The sequence below is a fragment of the Ovis aries genome, chromosome 7 (genome assembly GCF_016772045.2).
Source record: "Ovis aries strain OAR_USU_Benz2616 breed Rambouillet chromosome 7, ARS-UI_Ramb_v3.0, whole genome shotgun sequence".
NCBI lineage: Eukaryota > Metazoa > Chordata > Mammalia > Artiodactyla > Bovidae > Ovis > Ovis aries.
This window is the reverse complement of record NC_056060.1, coordinates 97,966,877-97,988,094: the sequence shown is the minus strand read 5'-3', so window position 1 is coordinate 97,988,094 and position 21,218 is coordinate 97,966,877. Positions and strand designations below refer to the sequence as shown.

Here is a 21,218-nt window from a genome sequence, read left to right as displayed (position 1 = left end):
TCTCAGGTAGTTTGTCTTGTCACAGTACTTTCATTTGTGGGGAAACGTGTGTATTTTCATATGCAAAAATACCAATAAATTATCTTTGTTTTGATGGCTCTTCTGAGGAGATGGGAACTATATAACAGCATGGATCAGTTTATCTCTTCCTGTTCCCACTGTGTATCCTGAGTACTCTCTTACAAGTCAGAGAACTTGACTCCTTTTTATGAAGGATTGTATTTCTTTAGCTTTTCCTATGAATATTTAGGGACTAGCTTTCCTGATGGCTCAGATGGTCAAAGAATCTGCCTACAATGTGGGAGACCCACATTCGATCCCTGAGTCAAGAAGATCCCCTGGAGGAGGGCATGGCAACCCACTCCAGGATTCTTGCCTGGAGAATCCCATGGACAGAGGAGCCTGAGGGGCTACAGTCCATGGGGTCACAAAGAGTCAGACACCACTTGGTGACTAACACTTTCATTTCGCTTATACTGATCTCAGTGCAGACTGAGATCTATGAAGATAAATATTTTCCACTATAGCTCTTCTTTGTCACTTACCTGCCCACAGTTCCACCATATTGAACACACCCGGGACTCAGGGCTCTCTGCAGGTGGGACTGGTGCTTGTGAGTCTCGATTGCAGAGGACAGCAGCCTCCCACCACCCTTTCCCAGCTCTCATGTCCCTTTGCGTTTCCCAGAGAAAAGGTGGTTCTGAGGTTTGTCTCCGTAAGTCAGGAAGGAAGAGGGGAGTGGGAGGAAGAGAAAGAGGGTCATAACCAACCTTCCTGTCTGGAGAACACGGTCATTTCCTGTCTGAGCTGTGTGGTTGGTCATAGGAGAATCTCTCTTGGCCTGGAAAACCTGTCTGGGGTGTCCCTGCCGTGAGGAACGGTTAGGATTTCCAGGATGGTGACAGGATCACCCAGTGATGAGGTTTTATTCTCAGCCTTCCTTCCTCAAAGGGGAAACAGGGTGGCCTGTTCTTCACGGAGGTTAGTCCGGTTTCTTTCCTTAGAGGAGTGCTCTGGCGACTCTGAACTGGTGAACTGTTGAGTAATTTGAAAAGCGGTTTCCATCCCTGCGCGCTGGACTGAGAGCTAATCACAGCTGCATTCTCCTCTCAGCTCTGCCTGATTAGCAGCATCTTATGCAAGCTCCTTTTGTGTCCATAAAATGCGGTGTCTGAATGCCAAATGTACTCTGTACTCTGGACCTGCTCTTCCTTCTAATTCACTGGAAAGCGATGACTAGAAAATATTAATAGATCCCATGGTAGAGATTTCCATATTGATTCCCTGAATGTGTGCTTTGCTGGGATTCAATCCAGGCAGTGTACAAATGTCCAGGCACTCTGGTGTTAAACAGACATTTGTGAGACGTTGAGTTTTTGGTCGAGTAATGGTGCCAGGGTCCCCTGATGACAGTCTCCAATGGCAAACTGGGAGCTTTGAGAAGACCTTAACAGACTGTTCAGTTCGGAGGCGATGCCAACGTTGTCTTGAGTGTCATTCAAGGGGACACCAGTGCCTCCAGTCTGCCTCTGGTGCCCCATAGGTATGACTTCTTCACCCCAATATCAGGGTCATTCCCAGTCTAGGTGCCTCTTCACCTCTTAGCTACTGAATCCTTCAGAAGCTGACTTGAGATGGAGCTTCTGTTATTCATTGTAGACACTGAGCCTGCCATTCAACGTGGACTCCTGCCCTGTCCCCTGATGCTTATACAGCCAGCAAACATGACGAGCACAGCACTGACTCAAACACATGTGTTTTAAAAGATATAAATGTACCATCTCGGCGAGGGGCACGGGAAGGTGAAGAAGCACCCAGGCAGATGGTTGGAGTCCTGTCCCAACCGAGGGTGGGGTCAGGTCAGCTGTGTTTTTCTTTTCATCCTAACCTTCTGGTCTGTCTCAGGAGCCATTTTTTTCAGCATGTGCCCTTTGACTCGAGGGAAGCCAGGTGCAAATCCATCACCACCACTGTGGAAGGAACCCCCAAACCTGTGCCTCCTGCAGAGGGTCAGTGAAGCCACGTGAGAAATGGCGGCAAAAATGGCCTTCTTGGGAAGCAGTCTCGTTTACACCAGTGAGGGGGTTAGGAAGTCAGCATTTGGGTTGTAGTCAGGGAACCACGCAAAGGACATTCAAGGGTTCTCTTGCCCAAGGACCACTGAGACTAGCTGAAAACTGTGGTCTGCACATTTTTCTAGGAGAGGGTCCACAGCTTTCATCAGATGCTCCCCAAGCTGCCCACAAACAAAGAAAGGTCCAAAGCCACTGACATTTTTTTTTTCCTCTCTCTCTACCTCTTGTCTTCCGAATCCAGGGTGATGGAGCTGACTTCCCTGTCTTTCTTTCTCCTTTGCTCTTCTTTAGAAAAAGCAAGTGAGTCAGACCAAGATCCGGGTCATCTCAACCATCCTGTTCATCTTGGCTGGCTGTGTCGTGTTTGTAACAATCCCTGCTGTCATCTTCAAATACATCGAGGGGTGGACGGCCCTGGAGTCCATTTACTTTGTGGTGGTCACCCTCACCACGGTGGGCTTTGGTGATTTTGTGGCAGGTAAGCACTCTGGAATATCCCAGTCACCGGGGCCCTGGTGGGGAAAGCATTTACTGTGGTCAGTGCTTTTCCAAACCACGGGGAAAGATGGAGGAACAAGTGGGAAAGGCTCAGCATCACTGCTGCTGGGCACAGGCTTGCTCCAAACCTGCAGTCCCCTGTGGGGGGAACAGCAGCCGGCTGCTGCCTGGGGAGGAAGCCACTCTCTCTCCTCCCCGACTCAGGAGGCAGGCTATCTTCATCATCGTATGAATTATGACTTGCCGGGATTCAGCCCCAGTGGATCCAGGGTAATTTGAAGTGGGGACGGTGTGGTGAGAGAGATTTATAGATTTAGAGAGAGATAAGGAAAGAGTTTGCAGTTAAGAGAATAGAGGAGAGAAAGAGGCTGTATTCCTTGGTGTACATAGGAAGCCAATAAAGCCCAGAGACAAGGGACTTAAACCGTCTACGTAGGGCCCCAGGCGCCCACTTGAATAGCGGAGGGTGCCCTGCCTTGGGCTCCCTCTCATGTGGGTCTTAGAAGCCCAGGCAAATAAGTAGACATGGCGAGCCTCTATGCCCCAGATGGGAATCAGCCAGAAAATAGAGTAAGAAAGAAAAGAAGACACGGGGGAACCAGTCTTTCCAGGAACTGGCCCATCCTTTATTGTCTAGAAAAGCTTTTATACTTTTGGTTATACATAGAGATCAATGGATAATACAAAATCATGCAGTGTCAGCAGCCCTGACTCTTATTGAGACTAGACTTTCTCCCTGCATCCCTAGCTGTATCCACAAGTCTTAGGTGATTTACATCATCTTCTGGCCAGGAGGCCTACTAGCATTTTACGACCCTTTTCTGATAAGGGTCTGTCAACCAGAAAACTCATTTGCCTTACAAGTGTTGTTCTTTCCAAAGTCTGGTGCCACTTTCAGAAAGCACCAAATAAAGTTACATTCTTACATAACAAGGACACAACTATTTATAACAAAGAAAGAGGAATACAGTGATTTATAACAAAGAGAAAGTTCATTAACTCAAAAGTCTTGTGTTGCTAACATCAAAACTACTATATTCCTTTTCCTATATCCAATTACATTGATTAATATCCTTCAGGTGCCTAAAAGATAAAGAATATGGAGGCCTGGCAGCAGTCATTGACTCAACAGTGAAACCCATCACCAATATAATTTTTAGCTTTTTAGAAAAGGCTCTATATCTTTAAGATGCTTTAATCTTCGTGCCTCTCGAGGTTGGGAGCCATAAACAATTCACATGCGTAGTTGTAAAAATCCAGACAGACTGGTCAGGTAAGTTAGAAAGCTATCAGAGGGATTTAACCCGAGACATTAGTTTTATGCCCAGGAGACTTATTAACTGGAGCTCTAAGTTAATTCTAAAAGAGGAAGGTGGTGGGGGAGAGCCCCTGTTAATGTCAGAAGCATAAGTGACAAGCATAATGCAGTATGGCAGGCAGACTCTGGTTTCGGGGTTAGATGCTCGAGAAATTCCAGAGAGGCTCCCTTAAGGCCGGACTCGCCTTTGCCTGTCGGACCCCTTAACCTCATGACCTTTGCCACAGGTGGGACTCCTCGTGCTGGCTCCCGGCATCGACTGAAATGAATTTCTCATTGGATTTCAGGCTTCTGAATTGTATTAAGGCTCCTTGCATCAACTAATAAAGGCTATATTAGCAAGTGGCAAAAATGAAGCTCTGGAGAGATAAGCGTTGAGTTTAGCCTGCAGGGACCTGCAGATGAAGCTTCCTGATGCTGAGGGCAGAGTCACCATCCCTGGAAAAGTTGCTCCAGGCATGTCCGGATGCAGGACTAAAGACCCAGGTGACCACCTGGAGTTGGAAACTGCCCCAAGGGAATTTAATATTATAATGGATCCTGCATGAATCTAGATAGACACAACAGCCTTCATTGTCAAAATAAATGCCAATGAACCGTGCTTAAGGAAGAAAAAGAAATCACCATCAAATTCTTCTAGGGACAGGGAGCTTAGAAACTGAAATGAAACCTGACGTTTTACCTGTTTCGCTCTCCCAGGGTGGTGGGAAGGTAGGGATAGAAGGAGGCCACCGATCTCTTTCCAGATGGATTAGTTCTGGGTGGTCAGACAAATGCTCAGTTTCTACTCCCAGAAGTGAACACTCTGACCCAGTAACTCTGTCGTAACTTTATATATTTAAAGAGGCCAGGGATCCCCTCTTCTGGAATCTGGAGAAAGGGTAAATTCTGGAAAGGATGTTGAAGGTTGCTGTCTCCATGGTAATTCTAAGGAAACAGGCAACCGAAAGAGCAGTTTTGCAGCTATTCCAGCTAGGAAGGTGAAGGCCGAAGTTGCCTTTGTAGAAACAGCAGTTTTAATGTTTTCTTCCTTTTGACTGTCTTAAGGACTAAGAACTCGCCAAGTCAAAGTGACTGAGAATTGCTTACACAGAGCCCAAGGCCTGGGGCCCCTCCCGTCTTGGCTTGTCCTCAATGCTCAACTGCTGAGCAGCTCCCCAGCTTGGGCAGGAAGTCACTTGGTGCCACTTGAGGAGAGGCCTGAATCTCTGGACAGACAGCGCACAGACAGGAGGACAGTACCAAGAGCGACCATCCGGTCAATTCCTTAGCATCATCCATAGCTGCTCTGTGGCGAAACTCACTGAGGTTCCAATCCCAGCTGCAGTTTGGAGATATTTCACTGACATCTTTAAGTTCCCTAAAGTATCGTCTGCACTCTGCCGTAACTGCAGAGAGTCCTCTGTGCTAACTCTGGCCTGTCCAGAGGACTGTCTTCTGGAGGACACGTGGGGCAAACCCTGCTCTCTAATCGGTTGCTCCGTTCAGTCTGTTGATCTGGGTCACAAATAGCACAGCCTGGGGAACAGGAGATTCATAAAACTGCTTATGATATAAGTTTATTATTTATCCTTATGAGCCACGATGGGCCGTGAGCACTTAGCACACACTGGCACTTGGCCTGATGTTTACTTACCTGGAAAGGCTGTGACCTCCACAGCCACAGACATAGCATGGCTTTGTTCTTTTGTTTTTTAGTGATCTTTAGCGATGGAAGATTGTAATGAATCTAATGGCCAAGTGTATAGATAAATACAAAGAACTGTTAGAAAGTTTAAAAGTCTATTTTGGTTGTAATTGGGTCAGAGGAAATGGACATGCTTTCCTGTGGGTTTTGATAACAGTAACCACTGTACATGTAAATATGTCTCCTGCAGAGTACCTTTCTTTTTAAAAAAACTTTTTAAAATTTCTATTGAAATATAGTTGATTGACAATGTTGTGTTAGTGTCCGGTGTACAGCAAAGCGATTCAGTCATACACATATATGCATCTATTCTTTTCCCATTCAGGTTATCACAGAATATTGAGCTGCGTAGTACTGTTTTAATTGCCTCACCTACCTCTGATTACAGAACCATATTTCCTTTGCCCCGTAGTCTCTGCAGACTTGGGTCTGTTATAATTCATGGTGCTGACCGCAATTGGACCAGGCCCTTCTAAGCTGCCATTTCCATAGCTTACAGAGACCAGTCTGAAGCACTGCTGCCTTGGAACCCTGGAAGTGTTTCAAAGCCTTTTTGGCAATACTCTCAGAGCGAGAGGGAAGGCTGTCCATCTTTTAAAAAGATACATTAACAAGAGCTGATGGTTGCTGTGATTTGACAAGGCATCAGCTTGGAAACAGAATCAGAACATCAATCACCACGCAGGATTAAGTGCTGGTTTATTTTGTAGCTGACTCACTTTAGGACAGTCTAACAACCCAACAAGCATTTTGCAACCCTGACTGACAGCACTTGAATTCCAGGCCAGCAGCTCATAAACCAACAGGCAGAAGGTGTTTCCTGCCTTGTTTGCTAGCGCGCCCTAGTGACAATCTTTTGTGGACGATGGTGATTGGTTGGTAAATATTTACTTTCCGAGAGCTCCCAGGAAAAAGTGGCAGAGTTCTCCTGCCTAGTGCAGAGATGAAATGAACCTCAAGACTCACTTCATGTTGCAGAAAGTCCAACAGTATCCTAGAGAAAGCTAGGGAGAGGGCAAGAATTGCCTGAAAGGGAAAAGCAAGGCAGTTAAACCAAACCAAGTGGGGTTTACCACAGAGCCCTCTAGCAAGGTTTGGAATTCTAATTTTCAGAAGTGGCGGTATCTATGGAGACCTTGTGGGCTCTGTTGCAAACTGAGAAGTACCACAAGCCACAGAGCCTGCCCAGCCGCCTGTGGGAGGTATTACTGATACCATAAGAGCTCAGTGCAGACTCAAAGGTGCTACGTGAGGTTACCACCACAACCCAGCGGGAAAGTCCAGTGACCATTCACCATTTGGCACAGTAATTACCAATCCATGGCTAATGTCGATTTTCTTAGAAATGGCCACAAGCCGGCTTCATTGGAAAATGACATCTCACAGACAGGTATTTCATGAAGTGTCTTCACTTTATGAGAGGGGGCTGGGCTTAGAATCTCTCTGTTGCTTGGCTACCTTGGGCAGGCTTGCAGAAGGTCTAGAATAAATAGGCTATTTACTTGGAATAAACGACTGGTCTTTTCAATGGAACAGCCAGCCAGTCAATGCAGTCAGGCAACTAGTCAATTTGGTTTGATGGATTTTTTACTATAATCCCTATTTGTAAAATAAAGGGATTGAACTAGCTGGCCTTGAAGGTCCCTTTTTATTCTCACACAGTGATTCTAATTGACTCGGTCTAATTGACCCTATGGATCAGCATTATGTAAACACCATCATTTGCTCAGCCTTAAATCACTATTGCCTGGGTCTCAGTCTCAGGGATACCATCAAGTCTGACTTTACTTCCACACACCTACTTCTGTCTTGGTAAATGCACGTGTGCTTAAGGAGGAAATGGTGCCAAGAGTTCCAAACCATTTGAGATTATTTAACGGTCTTTTATTTTTTATTAAATTTAAGGCAGTTTAAGAAAAACTTGACAAAATCAACTACACCCCAATAAGAAAATTAAAAAAAAAAAAAACACAAAACTTGAAACTGGGCCTGCTCTGTTGTCCTCTAATTCAAGCCATTCATTGTCAAGCTCAAGTTTAAACTGGATGGATCAGGCTGGTCACTGACATATTTTTTGTTATTATGTATTGTGTGTTAAGGGCTTCCCTGGTAGCTCAGCTAGTAAAGAATCCGCCTGCAAGGCAGGAGACCCCAGTTCGATTCCTGGGTTGGGAAAATCCTCTGGAGAAGGGATAGGCTACCCACTCCAGTATTCTCGCCAGGAGAATCCCATGGACAGAGGAGCCTGGCGGGCTACAGTCCACGGGGTCGCAGAGTCGAACAAGATTGAGCAACTAATCGCAGCACATGATGTATTGAGATTATTGGTCAAGATTCAAAATAAGTGAAGCCACAGGTCAGGCTCTTTTGGGGAAGAGACTCGACTTTTCCTTGCCCTCCCACCCTTGCCACATCGCGTCTACAGCAGGCCGACAGCTGAGTGTCGGATGGTGATGCGACCGCATCTCTGCTACACGGACTGGGATGCGTTTGGTCTGCGACGACCGTTTGCCAGATCCTGGTTAAAGTAGCGCTTGTTTTCAGGGGGAAACGCCGGCATCAATTACCGGGAGTGGTACAAGCCCCTGGTGTGGTTCTGGATCCTCGTTGGCCTCGCCTACTTTGCCGCTGTCCTCAGCATGATCGGAGATTGGCTACGCGTTTTATCTAAAAAGACAAAAGAGGAGGTAGGATTCCTTCCAGATTCTCTGAAAGTTCCCGAGGTCAGGAACATTCTCGTCTCAAGAATTACCTGTCTCTCTTCTATGGACTAGACTATCTCCTACTAAGTGGAGGCCTCCTAGACATCCTTGTTTTGAATCCTTGAATGGTTTTAAACGCCACGTTAAATGGGATAGCAGTTATTTCTGGATTCTTTTTTAGCAGGTGAGAAAAATCTGGTGACTCACCAGCCCACAGCTCCTGGAAAAACTAGTAAACAGCAACTTATTTTTAAAAAAGGAAGTGAAAAAAAAAATACCCAGACATAGTCAGCATAGGTAGACTGCAGTTGGGGGAGGTGTGCAATTGCCCCCAATCAGCAAACGTGTGCATTTTCCTCAATTCCATATGAGACTGAAGTTATTGAACTGTGGCCGGCCGTGGGGGGTGAACTCACGGGCTCCCTTTCACTCATGTCCCCTCTGGGTTGTCAGATCTGTAGAAACAAATATACGTCTTCGGCCAGCAGCACACACACAACGGCCCTTCCTTCCTCAAAGCAATGTGCATGGAAGCCTACACACAGGCAAGAAAAGGAATGGCTAGGGAGCAAATGTAGATTTTGTGATTAAAAAAAAAAAAAAAAAGAATGTCCATGTAGTTCTTCTGGAAAGAGAGGAAAAGAGATAAGAAAGAAGAAGGGTAAAGAGAAGAAAAGCAGTAAAGAAAGGAAAGGAGATAAAACCTAAAGAAACAGAGGGACAGCCTGTTTAAGGGCGACCGTTCCCTGCCCAGGGTGCAGACATTCCCAGCGGAGTGTCCTGGGAGAGCCGCCTTAGATGGCGCCATCTCCCACACCATTCCTTGGGGCAGAGGTTTAATTTTCCTGGCTTGCAGAAGCAGTCTCCAGTCTGACTCCCCAGAGAGCTAACTGACCTGCTGAAAATCAGCCATAACAAAAGAGAACACTCAACAACATAAATATTGACATTTCTCAGCGCAAAAATCCGAGTTACTCCTCTGCATAGGAAAGCATGTTCAGTTCAGGTCAGTCGCTCAGTCGAGTCTTATACTAACAGTCCTGCTGCAATAAAGCCTAGAGAGTTGGTCTTGATCCTCATGCAAGACTTTGCTCTGAGAAAGCACACGTTCTGTGGGCTTTGGCAGAAGATGTCCCCTCCCTGCACCCTGAACATGGAAACTTGGTTATCAGGTACCCTGCGTGGGGGTGGGGGAGTGGTCTTAAACCAGCGCAAGCCAGACAGCACAAGGTCATAGACAACACTGCCTAGATATGGGGCGACACAGGACTTTCCTTTTTAGCACTAGGCCATTTTCAGGCTAATGGGGACGGGTGGAGCACTCTAACCCAGACAGAGGTCTTGGAGGGACAGGGCAGGGCAGAGGACCCGCTGGATACTGCTTTGTGCCCAGGGCCGAGCTAGGTGCCCGGCTACCTCACGTAACAGGAAAAGCTCTGAGCTAGACAAGACTGCCTCCGAGTTATGCAGCAGGAATGACGCCGGACCACGGAAGGGTGAACCCAACAGACGCTAAGTCAGGTCCGTCCCCGAATCCAGGTGTCCGGCGGCGGTCGGGTTGCCCAGCACGTGCGCCTCTCGGAGGCACCTTAGTCCTGAGCGGGAAGGGCGAGGGTGGAAGTAGCCTCTCCTTCCCTTGGCGGGGCGGACGCAAAGCCGCCGCCTCTGGGCCTCCTTCCCTCGAGGACCCCCGAGGGCTGCGGGCACGGGAGGGTGGTGGCGATGGGGGGCTGGTGGCAGTGGAAGGTCGTGGCGATTGGGGAATGGGTGCGATGGGGGGTGGGGGCGTTGGGGGGTGGGGGCGTTGGGGGTGGGGGGATGGGGCGGTGGTAGCGATGGAGGGGGGTGCAGTGGGGGGCGGGGGCGGGCGGAGGCGGGTGCCCGGGCGCGGGGGGATGGCAGCGACGGGGGTGGCGGCGATGGGGGGCCAGTGGCGGGCGCCTGGGCGCGGGGCGTGGGGCGGGGGGCAGTGTCTCAGCGCCCGGTCGTCGCCCCGTCTCTCCGCCAGGTGGGCGAGATCAAGGCGCACGCGGCCGAGTGGAAGGCTAACGTGACGGCCGAGTTCCGGGAGACGCGGCGGCGGCTGAGCGTGGAGATCCATGACAAGCTGCAGCGCGCCGCCACCATCCGCAGCATGGAGCGCCGGCGCCTGGGCCTGGACCAGCGGGCGCACTCGCTCGACATGCTCTCGCCCGAGAAGCGCTCGGTGTTCGCCGCGCTCGACGCGGGCCGCTGCAAGGCCTCGTCCCAGGAGAGCATCGACCACCGGCCCAACAACCTGCGGCTGCAGGCGTCCGAGCCGCTGCAGAAGCGCGGGCAGGGCGCCTCCGAGGACAACATCGTCAACAAGCTGGGCTCCGCCTCCAGGCTCACCAAGAGGAAGAACCGGGACCTCCGGAAGGCCCTGCCCGAGGACGTGCACAGGTTCTACAGGACCCTCCGCCACTACTCCCTGGACGAGGAGAAGAAGGAGGAGGACACGGACAAGGGGTGCAGCTCGGGCCACTCCAGCACCGCTGTGCTCACCGACTGTGCCCAGCCGCCGGCCGGCGCGGGGGACAGCGTGGGACCCGCCGACGCCAAAGACGCGGAGCGTGACAGCAGCGCGCTGCTCGAAGCCAGAAACTAAGCGGGGAGGACGCAGTGGACGTGACCCAGCCTTGTCTTTCGTTTGTTTGTTTTTAAATATATTCACCCTGAGACACGTGCCTTAAGACTTCTCGTTAGTCCGAAATTACATAGCGTCGAAGAAGATACTTCACTGTGCCATAAACGACCGAGAAAGCAAGCTCGCTCTGCCAAAAGGGAATCAAAAGAACAAGGACTTGGCTTTTGATCACAGCCGCGGGACACCCAGGGCGCCTTCGCGGGAGAGGGAGGTCATGGCCGCCGAGGTCCAGGGCATATGCCGACAATGGATGCGGTCGCCCTGGGCAGCGCCGACCCGCTCCGAAGGGCGCGAAAGGGCAGCTATTCTGTAGACCAGCCGTCTGAAAGGAACAGGTGTGTCTTTTAAAGGAAGTTGTTTCCTGAACCCACTGTCAGTAATGTGTGCACGCATGCACAAGGGGCCTGGACTGGGAGGTGGACTGGTCCTTGTCACTTGGGGTCAGAGTGGACATGCTGGAATGTTGCTCTGAGCTCCGATTTTGAGACAAAACCGTTCAGTGCATCCCTAGTCTTTTCTAAGCTCCAGATGAATGTCCCTGGGACCCAAGAGCACCTAGAATTTGTTGGAAGCAGATGAGAGCACACGTATCAAAAGGTGCAATTGCTTTCCTCATTACAAGAGAAAAAAAAGTCACATCACACTGTGGATATCACCTTAACCAATGACAGAAGCCTGCTGAATTTTGTCTTTTTCACAGGTCCAATCCAACTCGCAAGCATTGGTGAACACTCAACCTCAGCCGCTGCGTGATGACAGGCAAAAACCAAACCTCAGTGCACGGTGCGCTGAAAAGGCACCGAAAGGGTGCAATGGTGAAAACAAACTGGTTTTGAAATGTTCATGTTCACTTTTCTAGTGGAACTTCTGTTACAATTGGTTTTGATAAAAGGGGGAAAAATACCAAAACTATTGCCTTGCATGATGCCAGTGGCTTACTGTCCTGTCTAGCTGATCCTAAATGTTTGTAAACATAGATGTCCTGCATGTCTGAGACATACCAAGGAGGACCATGGCATCGTTCCTTCTCAGGGCTTCTCGTCCCTTTGGGTGTCTTAGGGTAGACACAGTGACACCAGGTCCTATCCTGCTATTTGCAAACAAAAGGAAAAGGACTCCCTCAAACCAACCCTTGTACGAGAAGATTGAATTGTTTTCATTGCTTGCAGCTTAAGTGCCATTACTGCCATTTTTTTAAAAAAATAATACTTAAAAGAAGTATTTGAAAGACTTCACTTTTATGTTTGGGTGTTCCTTTATTCTGAAAGCATCGCTCCTTTTCCTTGATCATTTCTTGTACCTGCTAGCCACTAAAGTTACAATGCTACTGTGATTGATTGTTTCTAGGAGAACAGTAACCAACATGTGGTGATAATTATGATTTTCTTTTTCATGAGGTTAGAACACCAGGTGAAGGAAAGTGGGGGTCTGACGGGTCATAGGTTTGGGGAGGAAGACTCTAAGTGGATTTTTAGCAGCAAGGAAAGAGTACGTACCACGCCAAGCATCCCACATGTGCCTCGGCCTTTTTCAGAGTTGGCTGGCCATTATCCTGGTTCAAACCTAGCTATTTGTGCCACATACTTCAGTGTTTGGACCTGGCAACACCCGAAAGTTGCTGCTTATGGGCCTCCTGGGCTCAGTACCACTGTTTGGGGATGTCACATAGCTAACAGGCAGGGTGGATTTGTCAAAAGGTCACAGGACTAGCAGAGACTTCCAGAAACCATCTAACGCTTTTCTGACTTCCAGGGAAAAATGATGGCCACCGCGTCCTTGACTGTTTCTACCGTGGCAGACTTTTTGCTGCTGTTTCCCCCAAATGCACAGCTCTCGTTTGTCTAGAGCACAGGCAGCCCCCGTGTGCCACCCCCGTCATTGTAAGCTCTGATTAAAGCACTGGCATTGCTTTTGGGAAGGAGCCAAATAAGAATCAAGTCTGATTAGTGCCCCCTGCCCTGTCCAAGGTATGTTTGGGTTAGTGCTGCCACAGGGCTGTGGCTCACGGGTGATATCCTGTGTCCACAGAGTAACAGATAGATGCTTGGGCAATGACGTATATGCAGGGGTGTAGGCCTTGGTTCTTACTACGGGAGTCATTCCAGTCTGACAAAGAGTGTGCTAAGGAATTGGTAGGTTAACTGGGCTTCCTTGGTGGCTCAGACAGTAAAGAATCCGCTTGCATTGCGGGAGACCTGGGTTCGATCCCTGGGTTGGGAAGATCCCCTGGAGGAGGGCCTGGCAACCCACTCCAGTATTCTTGCCTGGAGAATCCCATGGAGAGAGGAGCCTGGTGGGCTATAGTCCATGGCGTCACAGAGAGTCTGACTAAAGCACAGCACAGCACGGGGAACTGGGACTTTCTTATTCTGACAAGTTGAAAGCTTCCTGATTGAACTGTCCAGGGATCTCATTCATTTGGGTTTCTATCCTCTGTTACTCGGTACTTTCTCTATAATAGTGGGTTAAAATTCTAGACTCTACAGGCAGAGCTGGCCAAGAGGCTTCCCTGTCATAGATGTGGCACTTCAGGGGCTTGGGCTCACTGAACTGCCCCAGCAACGCTCTGCGGGAAGTGTTTGCAAACCCATTATACACGTGATGACACAGAGGCTCAGGGAAGCCAAGTGAGTAACTTAGCTAAGAGCACACAACAGGAAGGCGGCAGAGCTAGTGACCAGAGCCTGTCTGACCACAGTCTGCTTCTGACTTTGCTGCAGTGTCCGTGCCGCGCGCCTTGTGTGTGTGTGTCTGTGTGCACGCGTGCGTGTGTGTCTTTCTAGTTTCCTGGATGTGGCATACAGAGGTAGGGGGAAGCTCTTTACTGCCCAGATGGGATGAGGTCTTTGTGAACATGGCCTAACACGTTGTCCTTACAGATGATCATTGCACATCGCTTCGGTTTTGGTTTTGGGAATGTGCCTCCTGGCACCCTTTCTGTACTGTTAAAAATGCCCTTTGAAAGCACCTTTTTGCACTTTCCTTGCTTGTCCTGGAGGAACTCGGCATACAGGTGGAATAAAACAGTTCAAAACTCTAAGCTGCACACTCTACCAGATGGAACCACACTCTACCATGTACCAGATGTTGGTATATGTGTGTGTAGACAGTTGCGCTGATTCTTTTTACCACTGAACCCCTGGGAAGCCCAGACCCACGGCCAGAAGAGTCAGGTCCCAGTCACACAGAGGGAGCGAGAATAGCCCTTGCCCGGGAGTTCCCCAAGTACAGATGGGACTGAGGCCCTGACGAATACAATCAAAGAAGAGATGATCCATTAGACGTGTGGGCACAGTGTCTGACAAGCTATAGCCTACCCTCCAGGCTTCCCAGGTGGCACCAGTAGTAAAGAACCCACCTGTCAGTGCAGGAGACACAAGAGATGCAGGTTCCATCCCTGGGTTGGGAAGATCCCCTGGAGGAGGGCATGGCAACCCACTCCAGCATTCTTGCCTGGAGAATTTCATGGGCTACAGTGCCTAGGGTCACAAAGAGTCAAGAGGTGACTGAATCGACTTAGCCTGTACGCACACATGCAACTACTCTCCAGAGGAGAGGCTTGGGAGGGCATCCAGGGGTTGGGCTCCACTTCATGTATACAAGCTGAGATTTGGGAAGAGGAGGCCAATTGTTTTGGAGTTGTTTGAAAGCTACCTTTTAAAACTGGGGTCCAGTAACACGGGAATTCACATGGATAAGGCAAACTTGCTACACATTCTATACACACATCAGAACAGCCCCTTCCCTGCCCGCACTTCCCACCCCACCATAAACCTGGAGAAAATGTTTTGATTTTGTGCATGGATAGACCACAGGGACAGTGGCTTTGGTGGGCAGTGTCCGTTGTTTCTCTTGGTAACTGGGTGTTGAATGTTTACTCCACAGCGGATCTGGGAGTTTTTACTGGTGAGAACCAAAGGACAATTTGGAGAGACTTCAGCTCGGTGCCCAGTTGGAACCCGGTGGCGACCCTAGGACTTTACTGCTTTGGGACAAGGCCTTATGTGTGTGTAGGTAGGGCTGTTCTGACCTGCAGCTGAGGTGACTGGGACTGTCTGTGCTTCCCTGACCCGGCCCGTGACCTTGGGCCTCTCAGACCCTGTGCCTGCATTTCTGTTCCCTCATCAGCACATCAAGGGAGTGGAACCTGAGAGTCAATCTTGAAGGTCCCTCTTAGTTCTGCAGTGCTCTGACCGAACGCTAAGCGGTCCATGAGTTAAGCACGCTAAGAACTTCACTAGCCCAATGTGTAAATGCCGATGAATGGGCCCCGCCTCCTTTAGGCAAGATAAGTGCTTAGTCTCTTGCCCCTTGGGATTTGTTTCCTGGGTGATGGATGGAGACCAGATATATTTGGGAGCCTGGTGTCCAAATGAGGGTCCTGCCCTGTGTGGCTCATTGTCACCTTACCTCACACTATCACCTGTGTCTGGGGGGGAGGCGGTGGCTCATCCCATATGGGCATTTTTTGCACGGTGTTTAGACTAAAGAATTTTAAGCTATTACGGTCTGCAGTCAATTGCAGTAGGGGTTTCATTTGGTTACTTATGAATTCTTACACTATAAACAGGTTGTTTCTTACTCAGATCCCTACACACACAGACACACAGAACACGTACAGAGGCAATGGCTGCTTTGGGTTCTTTGGGGATGGTTCCATGCTGAAAGTTCTAGTTGGGCTAGGTGTTAGCAAACCACCCCTTCCCTCCCTCTGAGATGGTGCTTCTTGGCTGAGTCGATGCTGCTCGTGTATTTGGACGCTTAGCTTCGGGGGTTAGTGAGAATGTGGCCGGAATTTGGGTAGGGCAGGTTTTTGCCCACTATATTGGGTGAGAATGTAGACCATTCCAATGCGTACGGCGGTGTCCAAACCGTGAAAGCAAACAGACATGCAGACTCTCTTAAAATTTTTTTTAAAAGCCAGTACTGCATCTCGTGTCTGTGCTTCCTACATCCCCCCTAGGTTTTAAGGGGTGATCCCTCCTCGAGGTTCCCGTGCAGTTGTGTGCAAAGGCAGTAACAGCAGGAGCAGAGGGAGCTTCTGGCCGCAGAGTGTAAGAGGTAGCTAGTAAATGGCCTTAAAAATAAAAATGGCAGCTCTCGGAAACAAAGGTGATTTTTGACTTGGCTTTGTGGATGCTGTGAACGCTGCCTATGGAAACTCTGGAGTAGCATGCCAACTCCAGGGCTGTAAATAAAGTCCCGTCCTCCGTCGCTGGGCGAGGAACCCGCTGCTGCGTGCTTACTTTACCCCCGAGCCCGCAGTCCACCTCCCACCCAAACCCAGCGGTCCCCGGGTCACGTGACGTCAGTGCCGTGGTGCGGAGGAGAAATAAGGGGTGTCTCTGACTTTACCGAAAGCGATTTATTTCACAGGTGCCTAGGAGTTCTGGAAACTTTCTCTTCTCGGTTCTTAAGTGAAAAATCTCAAATACTTCCGTATGCATTACAAACCCCCCTTTCCCCCCAAAAAGGCGACAAAACTCCTTGCGAGCACTTCCACCCCATCTGCACGGCAGTCCCGTGCTATCTGGGACAAGGCGAAGCGTTCCCTCTGCTACCAGGGCGCCGAGCTTGAAGTGAAACGCGCAGCTGCGGTGCCTAGAAGCGTTATGCAAAAAGCCACCACCACGCCAGCCTCCGACTTCTTACCTACCGCAGCGTCATAGGCAGGGGACCCCGTGACAATGATAAACCCATGTGTGGAGGTGTTTCACCTATTTCTCTCTCTGTAGGATTTCATGGTGCTTTAAAAAAAAAAAAAAGGCATTTTACAGAAAAAAAGCAGGGTGGGGGGAGGAGGGAATTTCGTAATGTTCTTATTAGGAAAAGTACAAAAGCAACTTTGCTTGTAACATTTCAATAAGCTGTGCTGCTACTGTCTTTGGTGATGTAAGTTTTTTTGTTTTTATTTTTTATTTTTAAACAATGGAGAAAATTGCAACAAAGACCTTCTGGAAGATCTAATACAAAGTCTCTCCTGTTTTCCTTTATTTGTGGGGCCAAACGTGGTTTATCGAGACTGGGTTGGGAGGTATGCTAAGGACCACAGGTCATCCGGAGCTAGGCTTCTGGCCTGGCTGGCGTTCATCAGCAGAGAGCCAGTGCAAACTTAACTGTCTGGCAGGTGGGGGAGCCCACAGCAACCCAAGAGGAGGAAACTTGACCCAGTATGGTTACTGCATATTCGCTTTCACTTTCTTGTTTTTATCTGATCCTGATTGCACGTTGCTGGGGACTGGACAGCATGTCACCATTTCTAGGTAAGACACTGAATTTGGGCATTGTGCCATGTCTGCCCATATGAAATGGACAACTGCTTGGGTATCCAGATTTCAAGCTGTATTTGGTTTTGCACTTAACTTTGTGTTCACTAACCATGGGCTTGTCAAAATGGGTAGAGATAAAATGCCCACCACTTTTGAGCACCAGCTTAGTAGTAGCAGTAGTTCAGTTGCTAAGTCATGTCCTACTCTTGCGACCCCACAGATCGTAGGCTCCTCGTCCATGGGATTCTTCAGGCAAGAACACTGGAGTGGGTTGCCATTTCCTTCTCCAGGGGGTCTTCCCAACCCTGGAATCAAACCCAGGTCTCCTGCATTGCAGGCAGACTGTTACTGACTGAGCTACGAGGGAAGGTACCTGGTAACGTATGATGTACTCTGCTAGGCAGTTTGCAAACATGCCACTGGGTCTTCTAAAGTTGGGTTTCTTCATTTTGTCCATGAAGACTTTGAGGCTCAGAGATGATGAGAAACTTCCAACCCTAGTCAATCAGCTCCAAGCCCGAGTCTCTTTCACCAGATCACACAGCTGCATGGAGCGTGTGCTCTGCGCACTCGTCTAGTAAAGGGGTTGTGGTTCTTTCTGATTTGTCTGCACTGTCTCGCCCACCCTGTTTGTGAGAGAGGTGTGCCGTGAGGTCAAGGGTGAGTTTCTGGCTGCAGGACCGAGCAAGGCCAAGTGACTTCCATTCTTAGCCGAAGCCAAGAATTCGCCCAGGCTAACCCAGTGCGACTACTGGTTGTGGGCTGGCCAGGGACAGATCTGGTTCCTATTTTTATTGGGTTCACTTGCATGCATGGCGGTAGAGTGCATGGCACATGGCAGGAATTCAAAGTGACTTTTCCAAAATGCAAATTGGCCCGTGGATCTCCTTGGCCTTCGGGATAAAAACCCCACAGCCCTAGTCTTGGTCAGGCCCCATGTGGATTTCTGCCTCATCGCACACCAACCTCGGCCGCCACCACTTTGGATTTCTCGCCGGCTCTGCTGGTGGTCCATGATTTCTTCTGCTATCTCCAGGTCTCTGCATGTGCTGTCCCTTTTGGGAGGCCTCCCTGCCTTAGGAGCCACCTCCTCCATCCCACGACCACCTGGCCCCCTCATGTCTTTCAGTATTGAGCTGAAGAGCGGCCTGTGTGGGGAACCTCCCCTCCCTCGTCCCCTCCCGACTGTGAGCTAGCTGCATTCTACACAGCGGGCTTCCCTCAGCTCGAGCAGCTGCTATACAGCTCTACGGTTCAGCGGCTGGTTGCCTAGTCTGTCGATGCAGGAGATAAGCTCCTCGGTGCAACAACTCAGCCTCTCATTTCTCTTCTCAGGACTGAGCACTGTGCCTGATAGACAATATAGATACATTAATGGTGGAATGATTTTAGTGCCCTTCTTGACAGCACATTTGTATCCTTCAAGGGAGATTTAATTTTTTGTGAATTCAAAGTCATTTGGAACCCAAGACTATCCAATTCCTGAGTATCCTCTTGGTCAAACTCAAGTTTGCCTCATACTAATAATAAAGAATTTCTGTGTTTGGTGTTTACAGGGAGCTCTGAAATTTTGATCACAGTGATAGTTAAAGTAACTAGACTCTAAAGATGACAACTTTGATGGAAAGCTCTCATTTAGAGGTACAGATAAGGGAATATTTATTTTAAAACCATTCTTAATATTACTGATAGTTTGAATGTATATGACCTTAGGAAATATTATTTTTGTGGGGATGTCAAACATGACAAATGGGCCACACTCCTTACACCTTTGTCCAGGGCAGATACTGTCATCAGTCATAGAATGCCTTTCCTCTTGAGCCAGGTACATTTTCAGAATTCACTGTAAGACTGTACTCAAGACCCACAGTTCTCAACTCCAATGACCTTCTTACATCCCTGAGATTCTCTCATGGTATCCACAAGGTTAGAACTATTTCCCAGAATACTACTAAGACATCATTTGCCCACGTTCTCTCGTGAGGGCATAGCACTTAGAATTGAGTAGCCTTAGTCACTTAGAGAGGGGTTTCCCAGGTAGAGCTAGGGGTAAAGAACCTGCCTGCCAATGGAGGAGACATGAGAGATGTTCAATCCCTGGACAGGGAAGATCCCCTGGAGGAGGGCATGGCAATCCACTCCGGTGCTCTTGTCTGGAGAATTCCACAGAGGAGCCCGGCAGGCTACAGTTCATAGCGTCGCACAGAGACAGACACAGCTGAATCGACTTAGCACGCATGCACACACGCGGTCACTTAGGGAACACAGGCAAGGTAACAAGAAACCTTCATTGAAGACTAAGAACTTTCCAAAATGCTAGCAAATGAGCTTGCATTTCTTAGAGAACCCCAAAGTAGCTAGCTATGATTTTATTGAAAAGGGCTTTCTGCCTGGCCTCACAGGAATGGATCATGGCAACAGCCGTACAACAATATTCCTGTGGGCTGGGCTTGCTGCCCTGTGGGCTCCAGCTCCTCAAATTCCTTCCAGTTAGCCCTGCGAATCCCAGAAGTCTCATGGACACTCAATTTCTTGGCCACTGTGCTGTGGGGATCACTTCTTTATTAAACAGAAAGCTCCTTGCCTCTCCGGGGCTGGACGACACGGCTCTCTGTTGATCCCATGGTAGCAGCAGCCTCTCCGTTTGGGTAACTGTCTCTCTTCCCCACACTGGGAGCCCCTCGACAGAGATCTCCTTACCTTCTTGTTTTCATGGGCCTGTCACAGAGCCTGGAACACGGTCAAAGATCGAAAGGTGTTTGTTGAATAAATATCAAATCCAAGAACGTGGAGTTGAGTAAGGGCCTCTGCAGAGAGTAGGGGCAAAGGAAGAGAGCCCAAAGCTGGGGTGAGCTGGAGGGGAAGTTGGAAGGATGCAGTGTGTAAGGGGAGCCAGGGCAAATGGCGGCAGGCCAGGCAAACGGAAGATGTCTAGAGACAGTACTGACCCCAGCGGCAGCTTCTACCTCATCACTTCTGTGAATTTACATGAAGGGCAGGAACCAGAGTGAGGCACACAGCTTCAGTGCAAAACTATTCAGTTAAAATGCTAGTGCACACATGGCGGTGTGAATTTGAGACAGCACACAGGTCAACAGACATCCATTGTATCTTTATGGATGACTTGTTCCAAGGAATACATTTAAAAATATATTGCAAGACTCTAAAAAAATTTTTTTAAAAATAGTCTCACACAACCCAAGAGTTATGTTTATTAAATGCATCTTAAAGGTCGTTTAAAGATTCATCACTTGGAATCATTCAGGATAAGAAAAGATTTTTTTTTTCCCCTCAGTTGGAAAGCGGTAACTTTAAAATGGTTTCCAATATTGTAATCTGTTATCTACAAGCTGCCTGTATCAACAACTCTTTGGAATCTGCAGACACCTGAGGCAAAGAACAAGTGCAAGGCCTCAGTGAGACAGAAATTTGTTTCAAAATAAAGAAACTTGGAGGACTCCAACATTATAGAATCAAAAGCGTGTGTTGCAAATGTATGAAACAGAAACACACAGGATGCTAGCATAGTCTATGGCTCTCAGTCTCAACATTGTATATAGAACAGTAGTCTATGCCTTAAAGAACATTTTGTGGTTGCCTGATTCCATAGAAAGAAGAAAAGTAATGGGCTGTTTCTTTCCATGAGTGAATGCAAATTTGAAACAATTTTCCCACTGAATTGGTGGTGGTGGGGGGTGGTGGTGAATAGCTAATGGTGGCTCAGACAGTAAAGCCATCTGCCTGCAATGCGGGAGACCTGGGTTTGATCCCTGGGTTGGGAAGATCTCCTGCAGAAGGAAATGGCAAGCCACTCCAGCACTCTTGCCTAGAAAATCCCATGGATGGAGGAGCCTGCTAGGCTACAGTCCACTGGGTTGCAAAGTCGGCCACGACTGAGCGATTTCACTTTTTCAATGGTGACAGTAACTGGTTAAGACTGTGCAATCCATCAGTCTGTTCCATCCATCCATCCATTTAATAAATATTTACGGAGCCCGCCT

At 48.7% G+C, this 21,218-nt stretch overlaps 1 protein-coding gene across 1 annotated transcript in view; it reads left to right on the top strand.

Moving 5' to 3' along the window:
- KCNK10 (potassium two pore domain channel subfamily K member 10) overlaps positions 1-16,912 on the top strand; it is a 161,119-nt gene extending 144,207 nt beyond the window's left edge. Inside the window, exons 5-7 of the mRNA XM_015097221.4 lie at positions 2,367-2,553; positions 8,123-8,265; positions 10,289-16,912. Of these exons, the coding sequence (XP_014952707.2) occupies positions 2,367-2,553; positions 8,123-8,265; positions 10,289-10,909 (951 nt within the window). The 3' untranslated portion in view covers positions 10,910-16,912. The remainder of the gene's footprint in view (positions 1-2,366; positions 2,554-8,122; positions 8,266-10,288) is intronic.
- The last annotated feature ends 4,306 nt before the right edge of the window (positions 16,913-21,218 follow it).